Below are 22,948 nucleotides of genomic sequence, written 5' to 3'. Positions count from 1 at the left end.
AGAAATGCCTTCAAGGCATCCAATGTCACCCCCATTAGTGCTGTACCGGTGTTTAGCTTTACAAACTCTTTCAAAGCCAATACCTCATCTGGTTTCCCCATTAATTCCATCCAAAATAGACTTATTTTCCAATCAACCTGACTTTCCGCCCCCTAGGTTTACAGACAACGCCAATAGGGAATGATCCGACAAGCAAGATACACTTTACCAGATGCAATGCTTCTCCATTTCCCAGAGCCATGTCGATTCTGAAGAGTGTGGAATGGGAACTTCCCAAACAAGAATATTGCTGACCATCCAGATTCCACACTCTCCATATCTCCAACAGCCCTGCCTCCTCCAAAAACTGGGAAAGCCAATCATCAGACAGATTTTTCGTCTGTATCCCTGGTGGAAACCCATTACTTTTATCTAGGACCATGTTAAAATCTCCCACCACTAAAACTGGCATGTCTTATTCACCATAAACTCCATTAATCTATACAAAATCTCTGATTTAAATGGTGGAGGGATATACCGTATACCATTTGCCAAAACATATTTTTTTTGTACTGCTCTATAGTGAAGAAGATGTAATGACCAAATTCATCTATGCTAATCTGCCTGCAGGAGAAAACCACCACACCCCCAACAAAAATGCTCACTTCTCTAGAATATGAGGTGTGAACAGAATGCTATTGACACTGAAATTTGCTATCTCTAAATTGAGTTATGGTCGCCTTTGTTAGGTGTGTCTCCTGCAGGCAGAGCAGCCCCACTCTATGCATACCCAATATAGAAAAAACTGTGGTTCTCTTAACTAGGTCACCCAGCCCTCAGACATTCCAGGAGCCTATATTAAGCATTTTAGACTGCATTTAAAAAAAAAAAAAAAAATGAATAAAAAAAAAAAAAAAAAAAAAAAAGAAGGGGGGGGGGGGTTTTCCCTCCTCCCCTCTTAGTTTCACCCTATATCTTGGTGCACTAATTTCCTTTTAATCGAGACTGAACTGTGTATAAATTCCATTTTAAAGTGAAGCCCTCATTGTTCTCAAATGTACTTCCATTACACTCTTATCCTTTCTATGTGATTGTTTTGCGATTTACTCTCCACATACCCCCACTCAACCCCCCCAAATTTTCCTCCCCTCAAAGCATCCACCCCCCCCCACGCGCACACACCCATCTAGGTTTACAATGGGGGCTTTTGGTGTGACCGTTCCATACAACCCATGTGATACCCATAATCCTTTTCGTTTACAAACCCTCTCACCCCCCCAAAAAAACAACGACCACATTTCTTTTTAAATAAACGTGTAACAAAAAACATCTTCAGAAAAGAAACCCCATTCATTCGTCATTCCCTTCATCCTAAGTGTATTAACTTTCTTTAATCAACTATGCAAGCTAAATGTCATTTTCATATTGATCCCAAGTTGCCTGTAGTCTCTTCTTCTTGTCTTCCAGCCACTTTTTGCTGCCCCAGCTGGTGTATTAAAAAAAACTGGGTTCCCCCAGGGCTGTTACCCGTAATTGTTCTGGGTACAACAAGGCATATGTAACTTTAGACTGTTGTAAACTATGTTTGAATTCTGAGAACTTAGCACTTCGATTCTGCAACTCTGGTGAAAAGTCTGGATACGTAGAAATCATTACTCCATTATAAAAAAGGATATTTCCCATTTCTCTAGCTTTTTGGGAGTACGGTGACTTCATCCATGCGATTGAAAAACTTCAAGAATAGTGATCTGGGATATCCTCCTGGTGGCGATGGTCTAAAAGGCACTCTTTTGTGCTCTTAAAAAGTATATTTTCCAAAGATTTCCCTGAGCCATTTCTCCAGGAATGCTATGGCATTGGAGCCCTCGCTCTGCTCAGGGAGGCCCACCACCCTCACATTATTCCTGCGCAGTCTATTTTCCATATCGTCCATTTTTGACGCATGTATATACATTTGCTCCCTCATAATTTTAAACTCTTGTTTTATCGGGTTTCAATTCGTCCTCCACGGAGCCAAGCCTTCCCTCTAAAGCTGTTGTCCTTTCAGATATCTTTTGTAAATCATGGCTCACTAAAGATATCTCTGCCTTAATGCCCTTCAATTGATCACATAGTTCACATAGAGAAAACTTACAGACGTTGACTGCTTGCATGACTTCCAGTGTCGGTTCTCTCTCTGATGATGGTCCTGCTTCAGAGGATGGCTCAGGCTTAAAGGAGTTGTAAAGGTAAAAGTTTTTTTACCTTAATGCATCCTATGCATTAAGGTAAAAAAACATCTCACAGCACCGCCCCCCCCCCCCCGAGCCCCAGTTTTACTTACCTCACCGTTCGAAAGTCCCGGGCGCGTGCTCGTCATCCTGCTCGGTTCCCAGCCTGGCCGTTGATTGGCTAGGCTGGGCGGATTGATAGCAGCGCAGCCATTGGCTGGCGCTGCTGTCAATCACAGCGGATGACGCGGCGCGCCGGGGGGGCGGGGCCGAGTGATACAGTCGGCGGCTATGGCCGCTGCTGTATCACGGGAGCGCGCTCGCAAAAGCTTTCCACCATGCGAGGGAGCTCGCATGAACGTGGAAAGCTTTTGCGAGGAGGAGCCGAGACAGCCGCCGAGGGACCCCAGAAGACACGGATCCGGGACACTCTGTGCAAAACGATCTGCACAGTGGAGGTAAGTATAACATGTATGTTATTTAAAAAAAAAATTATTGTACCTTTAGTGTTCCTTTAAGGATTTCTCCCTCTGTCATCCTGTTGCTTGCAGGTTTTATCCCTGATGCCGCTGTTATCTGTCCTTGGCTATTTCTGTCAGAGGGGGCTCCCAACTGAACTCTGGCTAGCGGCTGCTGCCCCCCCCTGTTGGTGTCTGAACAGGGGTATGAGCAAACCACTCCAGCTTATCTGCTGCCGCCTGGTTCTCTGTCTTTGGCTGCACACTGTGATTGTACGCCCGCATTCTCCTGGTGCGCCGGCTCTCTCCCCTTTTCGTGTCATGGTATAGTGGGGATGCAAAGTGTGACCTGTGCCCAGCTCTCAGGTTCCCACCTTCAGTGATTTTCTCGCTCCGCTACACTTTTGAAATTCACGCCAGAGAGCCGACGGAGGATGTATGAATCGGGATGGTCCTGCACCTGACTCTGCGGATCTCGCGAGCGCACTCGCGGGTATTCACGGGGATGTTCAGCAGCATCTCTCCCCGCTCTGAGCCCACACTAAGGAGCCGCCACCTCTGCTCACTTTCAGCAGCCGTCGCCTCTCGTATTGTGGGGCACAGCTGACAGGTACCTCGGAGACAGAGCAGGGAGCTAGCCCGCACACATCCACTCACTCAGACATCCGGTCACACCCCTGTGTATATGCATTAACCTCTTTGATTTTTTAATTTTTACGCCCCCCCCCCCCCCCAATCTAAAACATTACAGTTTGTTGTTCAACTGAGTTGTACAGTTTATAGGTCACGTTAAAAGGTGGAAAAAGTTCCGAAATTATTTATCTTTGTCTAATTTTTTTTTACATCACAGAAACCTGACATTGTAACAGGGGTGTGTATACTTTTTATATCCACTGCAGGTACCAAGCAAACATTTTATTCAGTTCCTGATTTTTAACGTGCAACCACATCACCTGTGTACTAATGTGCCCAGATCCTAACAGGCCAGACAGGAGCAGGCCAATTCTGACATCAAATGTTCCATTCTATAATGAAATCTTCAAACACTCGCTACAATGGTTTCCTGTGAGCCAAGCCTCAATAGTGTCCCTGTATATCTGATTTCCTGTACATTAGTGTGCAGTGCTTAGCTGACTCCATACTATGCACTTAAAACAATTATTTTTGATGTTTAACAGTTAAGAGGTTCAACAACATTATATCAATGTTAGTCTTTGCATTAGCAAGGTAAAAGATAAGAACATAAATATTTATAGCTGCAGGCCATATGGGGCCAAGATAAGTCAGCAAAGGTGAGGCCGGTGATTGGCTCCAGCAGCTGCTTGTGACACCTGTTTTTCTAGAACGTTATTTGCACAGTGGCTGCAGCAAACTAGCTTTGTGCAAGAAGAGCTTACACCTCCAGCTACAAACTCGGACGTGCCGGACTCCAATTTATTCTTTGCTGATTTTACGTAGCCCACACAAAAACATAAATTGGACAAACATAGATAATCTCATCCTTTTTAATTGTCTCTAAAAATCAGGCATCTCCAAACTTTATAAAGAAAAGGGGCAGTTTACTGCCCTTCAGACTTTAGAAGGGCCGGTGGGAGTAGAAAATGTCCTGGTGTCCAGTGGGGGTAAACCATACCCCATCTTTGGGGTCAGTGGGAGGACTAGTGCCCGTTTGTTTGTGTCATTGGACAGAATTCTAACCCATCATTGTAATCAGTGGGAGGAATAGTGGCCCACCATCTGTGACAGTGGGAGGAATAGTGGCCCACCATCTGTGACAGTGGGAGGAAGAGTGGCCCGTCCTCTGCGACAGTGGGAGGAAGAGTGGCCCGTCCTCTGCGACAGTGGGAGGAAGAGTGGCCCGTCCTCTGCGACAGTGGGAGGAAGAGTGGCCCGTCCTCTGCGACAGTGGGAGGAAGAGTGGCCCGTCCTCTGCGACAGTGGGAGGAAGAGTGGCCCGTCCTCTGCGACAGTGGGAGGAAGAGTGGCCCGTCCTCTGCGACAGTGGGAGGAAGAGTGGCCCGTCCTCTGCGACAGTGGGAGGAAGAGTGGCCCGTCCTCTGCGACAGTGGGAGGAAGAGTGGCCCGTCCTCTGCGACAGTGGGAGGAAGAGTGGCCCGTCCTCTGCGACAGTGGGAGGAAGAGTGGCCCGTCCTCTGCGACAGTGGGAGGAAGAGTGGCCCGTCCTCTGCGACAGTGGGAGGAAGAGTGGCCCGTCCTCTGCGACAGTGGGAGGAAGAGTGGCCCGTCCTCTGCGACAGTGGGAGGAAGAGTGGCCCGTCCTCTGCGACAGTGGGAGGAAGAGTGGCCCGTCCTCTGCGACAGTGGGAGGAAGAGTGGCCCGTCCTCTGCGACAGTGGGAGGAAGAGTGGCCCGTCCTCTGCGACAGTGGGAGGAAGAGTGGCCCGTCCTCTGCGACAGTGGGAGGAAGAGTGGCCCGTCCTCTGCGACAGTGGGAGGAAGAGTGGCCCGTCCTCTGCGACAGTGGGAGGAAGAGTGGCCCGTCCTCTGCGACAGTGGGAGGAAGAGTGGCCCGTCCTCTGCGACAGTGGGAGGAAGAGTGGCCCGTCCTCTGCGACAGTGGGAGGAAGAGTGGCCCGTCCTCTGCGACAGTGGGAGGAAGAGTGGCCCGTCCTCTGCGACAGTGGGAGGAAGAGTGGCCCGTCCTCTGCGACAGTGGGAGGAAGAGTGGCCCGTCCTCTGCGACAGTGGGAGGAAGAGTGGCCCGTCCTCTGCGACAGTGGGAGGAAGAGTGGCCCGTCCTCTGCGACAGTGGGAGGAAGAGTGGCCCGTCCTCTGCGACAGTGGGAGGAAGAGTGGCCCGTCCTCTGCGACAGTGGGAGGAAGAGTGGCCCGTCCTCTGCGACAGTGGGAGGAAGAGTGGCCCGTCCTCTGCGACAGTGGGAGGAAGAGTGGCCCGTCCTCTGCGACAGTGGGAGGAAGAGTGGCCCGTCCTCTGCGACAGTGGGAGGAAGAGTGGCCCGTCCTCTGCGACAGTGGGAGGAAGAGTGGCCCGTCCTCTGCGACAGTGGGAGGAAGAGTGGCCCGTCCTCTGCGACAGTGGGAGGAAGAGTGGCCCGTCCTCTGCGACAGTGGGAGGAAGAGTGGCCCGTCCTCTGCGACAGTGGGAGGAAGAGTGGCCCGTCCTCTGCGACAGTGGGAGGAAGAGTGGCCCGTCCTCTGCGACAGTGGGAGGAAGAGTGGCCCGTCCTCTGCGACAGTGGGAGGAAGAGTGGCCCGTCCTCTGCGACAGTGGGAGGAAGAGTGGCCCGTCCTCTGCGACAGTGGGAGGAAGAGTGGCCCGTCCTCTGCGACAGTGGGAGGAAGAGTGGCCCGTCCTCTGCGACAGTGGGAGGAAGAGTGGCCCGTCCTCTGCGACAGTGGGAGGAAGAGTGGCCCGTCCTCTGCGACAGTGGGAGGAAGAGTGGCCCGTCCTCTGCGACAGTGGGAGGAAGAGTGGCCCGTCCTCTGCGACAGTGGGAGGAAGAGTGGCCCGTCCTCTGCGACAGTGGGAGGAAGAGTGGCCCGTCCTCTGCGACAGTGGGAGGAAGAGTGGCCCGTCCTCTGCGACAGTGGGAGGAAGAGTGGCCCGTCCTCTGCGACAGTGGGAGGAAGAGTGGCCCGTCCTCTGCGACAGTGGGAGGAAGAGTGGCCCGTCCTCTGCGACAGTGGGAGGAAGAGTGGCCCGTCCTCTGCGACAGTGGGAGGAAGAGTGGCCCGTCCTCTGCGACAGTGGGAGGAAGAGTGGCCCGTCCTCTGCGACAGTGGGAGGAAGAGTGGCCCGTCCTCTGCGACAGTGGGAGGAAGAGTGGCCCGTCCTCTGCGACAGTGGGAGGAAGAGTGGCCCGTCCTCTGCGACAGTGGGAGGAAGAGTGGCCCGTCCTCTGCGACAGTGGGAGGAAGAGTGGCCCGTCCTCTGCGACAGTGGGAGGAAGAGTGGCCCGTCCTCTGCGACAGTGGGAGGAAGAGTGGCCCGTCCTCTGCGACAGTGGGAGGAAGAGTGGCCCGTCCTCTGCGACAGTGGGAGGAAGAGTGGCCCGTCCTCTGCGACAGTGGGAGGAAGAGTGGCCCGTCCTCTGCGACAGTGGGAGGAAGAGTGGCCCGTCCTCTGCGACAGTGGGAGGAAGAGTGGCCCGTCCTCTGCGACAGTGGGAGGAAGAGTGGCCCGTCCTCTGCGACAGTGGGAGGAAGAGTGGCCCGTCCTCTGCGACAGTGGGAGGAAGAGTGGCCCGTCCTCTGCGACAGTGGGAGGAAGAGTGGCCCGTCCTCTGCGACAGTGGGAGGAAGAGTGGCCCGTCCTCTGCGACAGTGGGAGGAAGAGTGGCCCGTCCTCTGCGACAGTGGGAGGAAGAGTGGCCCGTCCTCTGCGACAGTGGGAGGAAGAGTGGCCCGTCCTCTGCGACAGTGGGAGGAAGAGTGGCCCGTCCTCTGCGACAGTGGGAGGAAGAGTGGCCCGTCCTCTGCGACAGTGGGAGGAAGAGTGGCCCGTCCTCTGCGACAGTGGGAGGAAGAGTGGCCCGTCCTCTGCGACAGTGGGAGGAAGAGTGGCCCGTCCTCTGCGACAGTGGGAGGAAGAGTGGCCCGTCCTCTGCGACAGTGGGAGGAAGAGTTACGCTGGCCTATCAGTAGATACGCCGTCGTAACTCGGAATCTAAGCCGTCGTATGTTTAAGTGTATGCTCAAACTGAGATACACTTAAATCTAGCTAAGATACGACGGCCTGCGCTGTCGTATCTTAGCTGTCTAGTTCCGCCGGCCGCTAGGGGCGTGAACGCTGATTTACGCCTAGAATGCGTAAATCAGCGAGATACGCCGATTCACAAACATACGCTTGCCCGTCGCATAAAAGATACGGCGTTTACGTAAGGCGATTCCCGGCGTAAAGTTAGTCGAACAAATAGCTGGACTAGTCAATGTTAAGTATGGCTGTCTTTTCCGCGTCGAAATTTGAAAAATTTACGTCGTTTGCGTACGTCGTCCGTGAATGGGGCTGGACGTAATTTATTTTCACGTCAAAACCAATACGTCCTTGCGGCGTATTTTGGAGCAATGCACACTGGGATATGTCCACGGACGTTCGTAAAAAAACGTCAATCACGTCGGGTCACGAGTAATTTACATAAAACACGCCCCCCCTCATCCTCATTTGAATTAGGCGCGCTTACGCCGGCCCATTCACGCTACGCCGCCGTAACTTAGGAGGCAAGTGCTTTGTGAATACAGCACTTGCCTCTCTGACTTACGGCGGCGTAGCGTAAATACGATAGGCTACGCCGCCTCAAAGATGCGCCCAGCTACCTGAATCCAGCTAATAAAGTCTTATGATGCACTTGGATTACCTGGGAGCTGCTTTTTCCTTTGCTGCCCTGGGTTTCACTGTCGCTCAGCCTCTGGATGCTCTGGGGGGTCTGAGATCGGGGAGGGCTTGGAAAGGAAAGACAAAGAAGAAACAGATTAGATCAGTAAATTCAATTTTAAGATTTTGCAGCTTTGGAGTAATTGCTTATTTGGTAATCTTCCGTACCAATCCCCTTCCTAGTCTTATACCCACACATCTGCTTGCCAAAATGCTCCTGTCGGGGACCACACACGCACTCAGAACGATGCATTCCTATAAACGTCCACGTCTTTCACAGAGTCTGTATTATATACACAGGGCTTCTGATAGAAATCACAGGTACAGACTACGTGACAGGGCGCCCCTCCTCTGAAAATATCATTTTTTTTCCCAAAAATGCAACACCGGCGATGCTTTGCAGCCATGGCAGAAATTATACCCCTGTCAAACAAGACCCATTCAAGTGAATTGCAACACAGAGGCAATAACTGCACCTCCACAGTGAGCGATTGGTACTGATCACTCACTGTGTTCATTTAGGGTGGTGTATTCATTCAGGATAGTGAGCCCCCCACTCACCATCCTGAAACTACCATCCTGCCTGTGTGCTCTCAGCAGCTTCTGAAAGGAGAGGAGGGAAAACAGCAAGAGGGGGGAAAAGGGGCACACAGGGGTCCCAGACAGCAGGGAGAAGGGGTTACAGATACTAGAACCAATCCTCCTTCAGTGCAGCCATAGAAAGAAAAGAAAGGTAGAAGCCAGCAGCACTTCACAAGTGTCAGCAATAAGTCAGTAATGCTTGCCCTCATGTTTGGCAGGTGCCTGGGCCCCCCCCCCCCCTTTTTTTTTTTAACTGATCAAGCCTGGGTCCAGTACAGGAGGCTTGGCTGTACTGCCTTAAAGTGACACTAAAAGGTTAATTTTTTGTTAAATAACAAACATGTCATACTTACCTCCACTGTGCAGTTTGTTTTGCAGTGTGGCCCCGATCCTCCTCTTTGGGGGTCCCCCGGGGGCTCTCGCGGCTCCTCCCCGCATCAGATAACCCCCTAGAAGAAGCGCTCTCCCCGGGGGGGTTATCTTGCGGGTGCGCTCCCGAGTCCAGCATTTGACTTCCATTGCCGCCCAATTGCAATGAAGCGCCGAGTACCCCGGGCAGAAAGACATCACGTCCTCGGCGTGGGACATTCCAGGGCTCAGGTGAGTAAAAACGGATGGGGCTGGGGGGCCACTGACTGATAGGATGCATTAAAGGGTTAGTAAAGGAAAAATAAAATAAAAAATGTTCCTTCAAAATAACAAACATGTTATACTTACCTCGTTTTGCACAGAGTGGCCCCGAACCCTGTCTTCTGGGGTCCCTCGGCGGCTGTCTCTGGTCCTCCCGCAAATACCGACTACAGTCAAGCGAGAGCTCGCATGGTGGTGAGTAATTGTGGGCGCGCTCCCATGATACAGTGAGCCATAGCCGCTCACTGTATCACTCGGCCCCGCCCCTCAGCGCGCCGCGTCACTGGATGTGATTGACAGCAGCGCCAGACAATGGCTGCGCTGCTCTCAATCCATCTGCTCTAGCCATTCAGTGGCCAGGCTGAGCGGCGAAGAGGATCTCGGGACCGAGCGTGGGACTTTCAAGGGGTCAGGTAAGTATAATGGGGGCTCGGGGGGGCGACAGGATCAGATGTTTTTTCACCTTAATGCATAGATTGCATTAAGGTGAAAAAATATTTTACTTTACAACTCCTTTAAGGTGAAAAAACAGGAGGGTTTACAATCCCTTTAATATCGGCCCTGTACACACACACACACACACACACACACACAACGGGGTTGATTTACTAAAACTGGAGAGTGCAAAATCTGGTGCAGCTGTACATGGTAGCCAATCAGTTTCTAACTTCAGCTTGTTTGCTTAAGCTTTGACAATAAAACCTGAAAGCTGATTGGTTTCTATGCAGAGCTGTTCCGTTTTCCTCCCACACTTCAAAGACTGTCTTTGTAGGTTAATTGGCTCCAGTCTTAAAGTGGAGGTTCACCCTATAAAAAATTTCTAACACTACATCCAGCCCAGTTCTGCAAATAAAATGACAGACCTTTTTTTTTTTTGCGCCGTAGATAGCGTTTAGCCTTAGAATTCACCGCGGCTTCCGGGTAGGGAATCCCGCGGGAGTGGGCGTTCCTATTGTCATGCCAATTGATTGACATGCTAAACGACGGCGCACACAGCGCGTCACGACTTCCCGAAGGAAGCTCGGGTCGGCTCTATTCGGCGCCTGCGCACCAGCGCCAAATAGAGCCGACCCGAGCTTCTTTCGGGAAGTCGTGACGCGCTGTGTGCGCCGTCGTTTAGCATGTCAATCAATTGGCATGACAATAGGAACGCCCACTCCCGCGGGATTCCCTACCCGGAAGCCGCGGTGAATTCTAAGGCTAAACGCTATCTACGGGAAAAAAAAAAAAAGGTCAGTGTCATTTTATATGCAGAACTGGGCTGGATGTAGTGTTAGAAATTTTTTATAGGGTGAACCTCCACTTTAATTTCCCTAGTACGTATCTGTGTATGTAAGCTCCTTGAGGGTAGAGACCCCTATCTGCTGTTGGGTGGCCAACATCCCTCCATTCAATGAGAATACAGATTTCCCCTTAGGATAGGGCTTTATAGGCACAGATTGTAGAAGGTTAAAAATTCTAATTTAAAAGGTTTACAATAACATAAAATATTGGACCAGTATACATAACACAACCCCAGATGCAAATATAATGAAAAGCACAGATTATGTATGTGGTAAATACTATTAGCATTCGTGATTCCTACACGTTACGGAGCAAATTAGACTTCTTCAGGGATAGTCCGATATGCAATTTAGTAACAATAATAGTCGAAAAGATAATGAAAAATATATGTTATACATCCAGTAAAACATGCAACCTGTAGAATTTTTTTAAACGTCGCCTATGGAGATTTTAAAGGGTAAAAGTTTGTCGCCATTCCACGAACAAATGCAATTTTGAAGCGTGACATGTTGGGTATCAATTTACTCGGCGTAACATTATCTTTCATAATAGAAAGAAAAAAAAAAAATGGGCTAACTTTACTGCTGTCTTATTTTTTAATAAAAAAAAAAGTTTATTTTTTCCAAAAAAAAGTGCGCATGTAAGACCACTGTGCAAATACGGTGTGACAAAAAGTATTGTAATGACCGCCATTTTATTCTCTAGGGTGTTAGAATAAAAAATATATATAATGTTCGGGGGTTCTAAGAGAAGGAGCTTGTTGGGCAATGAAGACAGGCAGGGAAGCTAAATTAGCATTGCTGGTTGTGTTGCAACAACCAACGGCCACCACAAGAGGGCTCCAGATTCCAGAAAGAAGCATAGGCCTGCAGAAGGCCGCAAAGCTGCGGCCTCAATTACCGGCCGGCGCAGCTCACACGATCGCGGGGGGGGGGGGGGGATGCGCACGGAGACAGGTTTGCCCAGCTGTGCCGCCCCAGACGCCAGGTCGCTAATTCTAGTCGCAATTGCGACCTGGCGCCCGGGGTTTGTCGAGCCCTGCATTAGATACTGAAAAAACTGGGCTATTTGTTTTGCCACTAGGCATGTAAAGATGTAGAGATTTGATGCATTTTTCGCCATTACCGGTATGTTTTTTTCAGTATCTACTGGATGTATAACATCAGCAGCCGCAGTATTTGTAGCTAAATCCATTTAATAATATATACCTGTCACAATGTGAACTCTCTCTAGAGCTGCTCCGTCCAGACTCATGCTGGGCATCCAGAAGTATTTTTTCCATGTCACCATTATGAATGGAGATTGAGGCGGGCACTTGCTCTTGGCCCACTAGAGGTGGTACTCCACCATGCCCGTTGTTGCTGAAATGCAGCTCTACCCAGGAACCTACAAGTCAAAAGATAAAATAGAATTAGTTAAAAAAAAGACTATTCAAAAAGAACCCAGAAATTGCTTTTTTTTTTAGATTACGAAATTAAATTTTTGCTCTTTTTATTCATTTTGCTGAGATGAAAGAGAAACAATTTATATATATATAAAAAAAAAAACACGACACATTGAAATTATAACAAAGAAATACAGTCTCATGCCTTTCATCACTGAATGTGTACAAGGGGCTTTGGCAATCATGGTTGAATCACACAGAGTAAAAAGAAGTGTCCACATCACAAAACATTAAGGCCAGGTTCACACCTATGCGAATTGAGTGTGGCTTAAACCGCATCCAATTCGCAGAACATTTTAAAATACATTGTTTTCAATGAGGCTGGTTCACATATGTGCGATGCATTCGCACTGCGCATTGCCGCCAAACCGTGTGCGTCTTTTAGGCATTCAGGTGCGAATTCAAGCCCATTATCTTCTATGGGTACGCAGCTGATTCGCAGATGTGTTCAGTTCTCTTCAGGAATTTCTCTCATTCAGCGCAATACACTTCTCCCCCACTCTCCTCTCACCCGTAACTTCTCCTAGATCTCCAAATTCGCATCTAAAACGTTGCTAATCTGCTGAACACTTCTCGTATCTCTCTGCAGAGATAAGAGAGCTGAAATTCGCACCGCACTAGTGTGATTCTGGTCTAAAGCGGAGTTCCCCCCAAAAATGAATTTCTCACTTCCTGTTCCTCCTCAGTAAGCTGTTCTGGCTGACTAACCCCCAGACAGAATGGCTCGGATGATGGTGGAAAGCGTACTGAGGAGGAACAGGAAGTGAGAAATTAAGGCCGGAATCACACTAGTGCGGTGCGAATTTCAGCGCTCTTATCTCTGCAGAAAGATACGAGAAGTGTTCAGCAGATTAGCAACGTTTTAGATGCGAATTTGGAGACCTGGGAGAAGTTACGGGTGAGAGGAGAGTGGGGGAGAAGTGTATTGAGCTGAATGAGAGAAATTCCTGAAGAGAACTGAACACATCTGCGAATCAGCTGCGTACCCATAGAAGATAATGGGCTTGAATTCGCACCTGAGCCGCACCGCAATGCCTAAAAGACGCACACGGTTTTACTGCAATGCGCAGTGCGAATGCATCGCACATATGTGAACCAGCCTCATTGAAAACAATGTATTTAGAAATGTTCTGCGTATTGGATGCGGTTTAAGCCGCAGTCAATTCGCATAGGTGTGAACCTGGCCTCAGACAAAGAAAAAAAAATTTAGAAGGGAAATTGAAGGAAAAGGGAAGCGAACCAACAATGCACTAGCTTAAAGCGGGGTTCCAACCCCAATTTGCATTTTTGAAATGCATGTCCTTTTAACAATCGTTGTTGTGCTAGACTTAGAGGGCCAGATTCAGAAAGATCAGCGGATCTTTCTTCTGGCGTAACGCAACTCATTTACGTTACGCCGCCGCAAGTTTTTTCAGGCAAGTGCTGTATTTACAAAGCACTTGCCTGTAAAGTTGCGGCGCGTAGCATAAATCCACCCGGCGGAATTCAAATTCGGCAGGTAGGGGGCGTGTATCATTTAAATGATGCGCGTCTCCGCGCCGAACGAACTGCGCATGCCCCGGCCGCGACTGAATCCCAGTGCGCATGCTCCAAATGACGTGGGCAACTTGTCATGCTTTCGTTGTGAATGTAAATTACGTCCAGCCGTATTCGCGAACGACTTACGCAAACGATGTAAAAATTTCAAAACTCAACGCGGGAACGACGGCCATACTTAACATTAGCTACCCCTCATATAGCAGGGGTAACTACGCGCCGGAAAAAGCCGAACGCAAATAACGTGTTAACCCCTTCCCTGCCAGTCACATTTATACAGTAATTAGTGCATATTTATAGCAGTGATCGCAGAATAAATGTGAATTGTGCCAAAAATGTGTTAAAAGTGTCCAATATGCCCGCCATAATGTAGCAGTCCCAATAAAAATGGCAGATCGCCATCATTACTAGTAAAAAAAATAAAAATAAAAAAAAAGTAATAATTCTGTCCCCTATTTTGCAGGCACTATAAACTTTTGCGCAAACCAGTCGCTTATTGCGATTTTTTTTTTTTTTTGACCAAAAATATGTAGAAGAATACGTATCGGCCTAGACTGAGAAAATGTATTATTTTTTTTTTTTTAAATTTGGGCTATTTATTATAGCAACAAGTAAAAAATATTGGTCGGATTCAGATAGAATTGTCTATCGGCGGGCGTAACGTATCGCAGATACGTTACGCCGCTGTAAATTAGGGCGCAAGTTCCGTATTCAGAAAGGACTTGCACCCTATGTTACGGCGGCGTAACTTATGTGTGTCGGCCTAAGCCCGCCTAATTCAAATGGGGATGATGTGGGCGTGTTTTATTTAAATGAATTGTGACCCCCGCGTATTTTATGTACTTTAAAAAATCCCAGTGCGCATGCTCGAAATTACGTCGCAAATCGTCATTGCTTTAGACGTGAACGTAACTTACGTACAGCCCTATTCACGAACGACTTGTGCAAACGACGTAAAATTTTCAAAACTCGACGCGGGAACGACGTCCATACTTAACATTGGCTACGCCTCATATAGCAGGGGTAACTTTACGCCGGAAAAAGCCTAACGTAAACAAATGCGCCGGCTGGACGTACGTTTCTGAATCAGCGTATCTACCTAATTAGCACATTCATTGCGTAACTATACGGAAGTGCCACCTAGCGGCCAGCGTAAATATGCAGCCTAAGATACGACGATGTAAGACACTTACGCCGGTCGGATCTTAGGGAAATCTATGCGTAACTGATTCTACGAATCAGTCGCATAGATACGACGCCGCACACTCAGAGATACGACGGCGTATCCGGAGATACGCCGTCGTATCTCCTTTCTGAATCTGGCCCATTGATTTGTTTTTTCAAAATTTTCGCTTTTTTTTTTTTTTTGTAAAACAGGGACAAGGCCGACAAAAATAAACACAATAGTACACACAGTACGCGCAATGTATAAATTACACAACAGCAAAACATAATGTATAAAAGCCAATCACTAACCTCCCTTCAGGTATCCCCCATGGACCGCCAGCGCCTAATTGCGTCCGCGTCCCCGGGGAGCGCCCGAAGGCCGCCGCGTGCAACAAGCCTGCGGCGGCTCTTAAAGAAGGGGGAGGGGAAGCTCCCCATCCTGTGGTAGACATCATGGCAATATGTCCAAACCGCGCAACTGGCCTCTTTTTTTGTTTATAGCGCAAAAAAGGATGCCAATTTTGTTTGGGCGCCACGTCGCACGACCGCGCAATTGTCAGTTAAAGCGACGCAGTGCCGGAAGCTGAAATTTCACCTGGGCAGGAGGAGGGTATGTGCACCCAGTAAGCAAGTGGTTAAAGTTATTACAAAACAAAAAAGAAGAGGTTACATAGGTTCAGATCTGAGAATAAACATCACCAGATTTATTATTAACTCGCTGAACGGTTACGGCATTTACCGGGAACAAAAGGAACACAACGCAGTGCGCACGTCACCGCTCGGCATTCCTCCATACTATCATCTTCCTACTCAATGTAAACTCTCCGTATTGTAAAGTGGAAGTCAACTGACTGCAGTCACATGGCTTTGTTTTCACCTCCGAAGGCAAGGGAACAAAAGTGCAGCTAAAAATAGCAATCCAACGTGAGCCAAGCGGTTACTAGAAGCCAACAACCAAACACATAAGAGGAAATGTTTACCCAGATGGTCAGCGAATTAGAGAATAGAGTGTCCATCCGATCACTTGGAGGAGTGAAAAGAGACATCTCACTGTCGGAAACGTTGTCCTCAAACTTAGTTGACTCACAAGTTTGTTTACACCATGAAGGCACAGAATGTGCCAACTCCAGTACTCCGTAGTGTACTCCATGGTTAATAACCACTTCAGCCCCGGACCATTTGGCTGCCAAATGACCGGGCCACTTTTTGCGATTCAGCACCGCGTCTGTTTCAGGCTGCATTCACATCTAGGCGGACAAAATCGCGGAGTTTTGTCCCGCGAATTGCGGCGACAAATAGCAGCATTTTGTACCGCGATTTGCGGCGACAAAACGCCGCGATTGTCCGCCTAGATGTGCCCCTAGATTGTCCCCCTATGGAGATGGTTCCCATCTCCTATGCCGAACGTCGAAAGCCGCCTGAAAAAAAGGTCCGGGACTTTTTTTCCAGGCGGCAGGCGTGGAGATGTGAACCATCTCCATAGAGGGCAATGTTAAATCATCCCTCTGGCGTGTCGGGGCGGCAGCGGGCGTCACACTGCAGGCGACAAAATGCCTAGGTGTGAATGAGCTCTCACTGACAATTTCGCGGACGTACGATGCTGTAACCAAACAAAATTGGCGTCCTTTTTTTCCCACAAATAGAGCTTTCTTTTGGTGGTATTTGATCACCTCTGCGGTTTTTATTTTTTGCGCCATAAACAAAGAGAGCGACAATTTTGAAAAAAAAGCAATATTTTTTACTTTTTGCTATAATAAATATCCCCCCAAAAAAATATATAAAAAAATTTAATTTTTTCCACAGTTTAGGCCGATATGTATTCTACATACTTTTGGTAAAAAAAAAAAAAAAAAAAAAAATGCAATAAGCGTTTATTGATTGGTTTGCGCAAAAATTATAGCGTCTACAAGATAGTATGGCATTATATATATATATATATATATTTATTAAAAAAAAAAAATTTCACTAGTAATGGCGGCAATCAGTGATTTTATATTTTTTTTTCTCAAAAAAGGATGTTTGACACATATGGTAAAAAAAAAAAATAAAAAAAAAAAAAAACAACAGTGTTACATACATTTTCTCTTTTTTTTTCTTTTCGTAAAACAGTACAGAAAAACGGAAAGAACAGTGGCGATCAGTGATTTTTATCCTGACACATTATGGCGGACACATCGGACACTTTTGACGTTATTTTGGGACCATTCACATTTATACTGCGATCAGTGCTATAAAAATGCACTGATTACTGTGTAAATGACACTGGCAGGGAAGGGGTTAACCACTAGGGGGCGAGGAAGGGGTTAAGTGATTCTAACTTTGTGGGGCTGGGCTTACTGTGACACAACACGGATGACAAGGAGCAGAAGATCACTGTCCTGTCACTAGGCAGAACAGGGAGATGCCTTGTTTACATAGGCATCCCCCTCGTTCTGCAGGTCCGTGACACGATTTGCGGGACACCGGTGGACATCGAGTCCGCAGGCACGGTCACGGAGCTTGCGGCAGGGGCGAATATTCAAAGCAACGTGTATATATATATATATATATATATATATATATATATATATATATATACACACACACGCGTAAAGTTGCCCCTGCTATATGAGGGGCAACCAATGTTAAGTATGGCCGTCGTTCCCGCGTCGAAATTTAAAAATGTACGTCGTTTGCGTAAGTCGTCCGTGAATGGGGCTGGACGCCATTTACGTTCACGTCGAAACCAATGACCTCCTTGCGACGTCATTTAGCGCAATGCACGTCGGGAAATTTAAGGGACGGCGCATGCGCAGTACGTTCGCCTAATTTAAATGCTCCACGCCCCCTACCCAGCTCATTTTAATTAGGCAGGCTTGCGCCGGGGGATTTACGCTAAGCCGCCGCAACTTTACAGGCAAGTTCTTTGTGAATAAAGCACTTGCCTGTAAAACTTGCGGCGGCGTAACGTAAAATGACATACGTTACGCCGCCGCAGTTTTACGCCCATCTACGAGAATCTGGGCCAAAGGCTTCATGGTCTCTTATAAAGACTTCATAAATGTATTTATATATATATATATATATAATATGTATGTATGTATGTATGTATGTATGTATGTATGTATGTATGTATGTATGTATGTATGTATGTATGTATATATATATATATATATATATATATATATAAACAGCTGATCTAAAATGTGAATTGCACAAAATCCGAGTGGAAAATTACAGCAATAAAAATGCGTCATTCCTCCTCCTCCTCCTCCGCAGGGAAGTGTAAACAGAAGAGAATGAGGGTGATAAGTCAGCGTTTGGGACATTAATGGATTTGTTTAATAACATGTTGCAGCAGATTAGGACCCGAGGACTTTTACCCTGAATGCAGGACCTCCGCTTGGTTAGAATGTGATCCGCAATACCCACACATTGGCACCAGGATGTTATGAAAGATGACATCATTACTCGTGTCACAATTCACCTCCTTTTACAGCGAGCAGTGACCCTTACTATATCAAAGATCAGCAGTCACTAGTCTGCACACTCTATTGGCTTGTTTACACTTATTATAAAAACATTTTTTTTTTTTTAGTAGTAACGACGGTGATCAGTGATTTTAGCGGGACTGCAACATTGCAGCGGAGAGATCGGAAACCCAACTGACATTTTTTTTTTTTTTTGGGAACCAGTGACATTATTACAGTGATCAGTGCTTAAAATATGCACTGGTAATGTACTAATGACACTGGCAGGGAAGGGGGTTAAGACCAGGGGGCAATCAAACGTGTTCCCTCACTGTATGGGGGATGGGCTCACTGGGTCAACACACAGATCCGTCTTCCTGCATAGCAGAAATGTGTGATCTCCCCAGTCAGAATGGACATATGCCTTGTTTACACCGTTCTGTCAGTGCGGGGAACGATCGTGGGTGGCCGGTGGACATCGAGTCCGCCGGACCCGCTCATTGGCTCCCCCGCTGGACAATGGGAGCATGCGCCCACAGTTCGTCATGTACAAGTCCGACGATTTGCGTAGCTGAGCCAACCTGCCACAGTATAACTGCAGCGGCTGGTTGGTTAAAGAATATGTTAATCCAAAACCTTTTTTTTTTTGGATCAAATAAAGGGGGATTTTGTCTGCCTGTGTTCTGCTTGAGACACAACAGTACCGCATGACTTCATAAAATAACTCATGCGGGATTTTAGTAGCGTTCTTACAGCACTAATCGCTGTATAAATGCCAATGGTCCCAAAAATGTGTCAAAATTATCCGATATGTCCGCCATAATGTCGCAGTCCCGATAAAAATTGAAGATCACCGCCATTAAGAGTAAAAAAAAAATAATAATAATAATAATAATAATAATAATAATAATAATGCAATAAATCTATGCCCTATTTTGTAGACACTATGGGCCAGATTCAGAAAGAAGTTACGCTGGCGTTTCTATTGATACGCCGCGTAACTTCTAGGATGCGCCAGCGTATCTTTTTTCTGTATTCAGAAAACAAGATACGCCAGAATTTTGCTAAGATCCGACTGGCGTAAGCCTCTTACGCCGTCGTATCTTAGTTGCATATTTACGCTGGCCACTAGGTGGTGCTTCCGTAGATTTACGCATAGAATATGCAAATTAGGTAGATTCACCGATTCACGAACGTAGTTGCGCCCGGCGTATCTATATGCTTCGTTTACGTAAGGCGTCGGACCGGCGTAAAGTTACCCCTGCTATATGAGGCGTACACAAATGTTAAGTATTGACGTCGGGACAGCGTAAAATTTTCCATCGTTTACGTAAAACGTTCGCGAATAGGGCTTTGCGTAATATAAATATTTGCGGCGTAATTGGGAGCATGTGCACTGGGATACGTTCACGGACGTTCAGGCGCCGTTAGTCAAAAACGTCATTTACATGGGGTCAGCCTTCATTACCATACAACACGCCCACTGCATGGAAAATTTGTATTCCGCGGGCTTACGCCGGACCACATACGCTACGCCACCGTAACTTAGGGCGCAAGCTCTTTCTGAATACGGAACTTGCGCCCTAAGTTACGGCGGCGTAGTGTATCCGAGATACGCTACGCCCGCCGATAGATACGTATATGTATCTGAATCTGGCTCTATAACTTTTGCGCAAACCAATCAATTTATGCTTTTTATTACCAAAAATATGTAGAAGAATACATATCGGCCTAAACTGAGAATTTTTTTTTTTTTTTTTAAATTGGGGATATTTATTACCACAAAAAGTACAAAATATTGTTTTTGATCAAATACCACCAAAAGAAAGCTCTATTTGTGGGGGGGGGGGGGGGGGGAGTACATCCATTTGTTTGGGTACCATGTAGCACGACCGCGCAATTGTCACTTAAAGCGACGCAGTGCCATATCGCAAAAAATGGCCTGGTCATTGAGCAGCCAATTCTTCCGGGGCTGAAGTGGTTAAATATCACACGCCGGGATCACTGCTTATTTACGATATGTATTCCTTTCCCTTTTGTGAATGGACTTTCACTCCTGTGTTATTTACTGAGCGTTTTTGCTGTATGCAGTAAATACCACATAAAACAAACAGTGAATTGACATTTTCAGGATCGCATTCAGTATTTGGGAAAACACCTAAATACCGCATGCCATGTGGTTCTGTGACTGGAGCCCATAGAGTGTTGTTTTCCCCGGGTAGAATGAAGGTTCCCTCTTACCCTTACATGGTCCCCTCAGAACACAGTAAACAAAGACGGTTCATTTACAGGGACCGCAAATTCTGACTAAAAAACATCCCAGCCAATAGACACAACCTAAATATAGTTCCATCCAGAAGAGATCATAAGAGGACGCATTGTGTCCTATCAATAGAAGACATTCGATCTTCCACTTCTATAGACGTGACCATGAAAACAGTCGGGGGGAACCATCCCGTCACTATGGGGCAGATTCACATAGAATTACGCCGGCGTATCAGCAGATACTCCGACGTAACTCCGAATCTAAGCCCGTCGTATGTCTTAGGCCCTGTACACACGAGCGGATATCCGATGAAAACGGTCCGCCGGACCGTTTCCATCTGACATTTCTGCTCCGGATTTTGATCCGATGGCTGTACACACCGTCAGATCAAAATCCCCGCGGAAAACATACGCGGTGACGTGGCCGCGCCGATGACGCGGCGACATGCGCGACCCTGGAAGGTAAATACTTCCACGCATGCGTCGAATCCCTTTGACGCATGCGAGGGATGGGGGGATCGGTCGGACTTATCCGGTGAGTCTGTACAGACGACCGGATAAGTCCGACGGACAGGTTTCCAACGGATAGATTTCTTAGCATGCTAAGAAATTTTTATCCGCTTGAAAAACGGTCGGCTGGACAAATGTCCGCCAAAAAATGTCCGCTAGGCCGTACACACAACCGGATTTATCTGCTGGAACTGATCCGGGGATAAATCCCAGCGGACAGATTCGGTCGTGTGTACGGGGCTTAAAATGTATTCTCAAACTGAGATACACTTAAACATGCCTAAGATACGATGGCCAGCGCCGTCGTATCTTAGGGTGCAATATCTACACTGACCGCTAGGTGGCGCTTCCTTCGCGGTCGGCGTAGAATATGCAAATGACTAGTTACGCCGATTCACGAACGTACGCTTGCCCGTCGTAGTGAATTTACGTAATTTCCGTAAGAGATACGCAGCGTAAAGATAAACATGCCCCCTAGGTGGCGTATCCAATGTTAAGTATGGCTGTCGTTCCCGCGTCGCAATTTGAAAATTTGACGTCGTTTGCGTAAGTCGTCTGTGAATGGATCTGGACGCCATTAACGTTAACGTCGAAACCAATGACGTACTTGCGACGTAATTTTGCGCAATGCACGGTGGGAAATTTCGAGACTGAGCATGCGCAGTACGATCGGCGCGGGAACACGCCTAATTTAAATGATCCACGCCCCCTACCTGGATCATTTGAATTAGGCGGGCTTGCGCCGGTGGACTTTACGCTACGCCGCCGCAACTTTACAGGCAAGTGCTTTGTGAATCAAGAACTTGCCTGTAAAACTTGCGGCGGTGTATCGTAAAGGAGATACGTTACGCCGCCGCAGTTCTACGAGAATCTGGCCCTAAATGTTCTGAACCGAAACAAATACAAAACTCCAGTGTATACAAAGTGTGTCCCATTTCACCTAAACAGTGGATGGTTTTGGTTGCACTTTTTTTATCATTTTTATACAGTTGTGCTCATAAAGTTTACATACCATGGCAGAACTTAAAGATTCCTTGGCCATTTTTCAGAGAATATGAATGAGAAAACAAAAAACATTTCGTTCACTCATGGTTAGTGTTTGGCTGAAGCCATTTATTATCAATCAACTGTGTTTACTCTTTTTAAAGACCCTGATCAAAAGTTTACATACCCTGGTGATTTTGGCCTGATAACATGCACACAAGTTGACACAAAGGGGTTTGAATGGCTATTAAAAAGGTAACCACCCTCACCTGTGATATTTTGCTTGCAATTAGTGTGTGTGTATAAAAGGTCAATGAGTTTCTGGACTCCTGACAGACCCTTGCATCTTTCATCCAGTGCCGCGCTGAAGTTTCTGGATTCTGAGTCATGGGGAAAGCAAAATAATTGTCAAAGGATCTGCAGGAAAAGGTAGTTGAACTGTATAAAACAGGAAAGGGATATAAAAAAAGATATCCAAGGAATTGATAATGCTAATCAGCAGTGTTCAAACTTGAGGGGTTCTGTTGAAACCAAACCACGGTCAGGTAGACAAACTAAAATTTCAGCCACAACTGCCAGGAAAATTGTTCGGGATGCAAAGAAAAACCCACAAATATCTTCAGGTGAAATACAGGACTCTCTGAAAACATGTGGTGTGGCCGTTTCAAGATGCACAATAAGGAGGCACTGAAGAAAGATGGACTGCATGTCGAGTCGCCAGAAGAAAGCCATTACTACACAAATACCACAAAGTATCCCACTTACAATACGCCAAACAGCACAGAGACAAGCCTCAAACCTTCTGGCACAAAGTCATTTGGAGTGATGAGACCAATATTTTGCTTTTTGGCCACAACCATAAACACTACATTTGGAGAGGAGTCAACAAGGCCTATGATGAAAGGTCCACCATCCCTACTGTGAAACACGGTGGTGGATCGCTGATGTTTAGGGGGATGTGTGAGCTACAAAGGCACAGGAAATTTGGTCAAAATTGATAGCAAGATGAATGCAGTAAGTTATCAAAAAATACTGGAGGAACATTTGCATTCATCAGCCAGGAAGCTGTGCATGGGACGTACTTGGACATTCCAACA

The 22,948-nt window shown here is 47.3% G+C and overlaps 1 protein-coding gene across 1 annotated transcript in view; it reads right to left on the bottom strand.

Moving 5' to 3' along the window:
• Positions 1-22,948, bottom strand: part of BNIP3 (BCL2 interacting protein 3) — a 54,700-nt gene that overhangs the window by 13,720 nt on the left and 18,032 nt on the right. Inside the window, exons 2-3 of the mRNA XM_040361368.1 lie at positions 11,705-11,882; positions 7,984-8,068 (exon numbers count right to left, since the gene is read on the bottom strand). Coding sequence (XP_040217302.1) covers positions 7,984-8,068; positions 11,705-11,882 — 263 coding nt within the window. The remainder of the gene's footprint in view (positions 1-7,983; positions 8,069-11,704; positions 11,883-22,948) is intronic.

This window comes from Rana temporaria, chromosome 8 (genome assembly GCF_905171775.1).
Source record: "Rana temporaria chromosome 8, aRanTem1.1, whole genome shotgun sequence".
Classification (NCBI taxonomy): domain Eukaryota; kingdom Metazoa; phylum Chordata; class Amphibia; order Anura; family Ranidae; genus Rana; species Rana temporaria.
The sequence above is the reverse complement of the archived record's forward strand: the minus strand, read 5'-3'. Positions and strand labels throughout refer to the sequence as shown.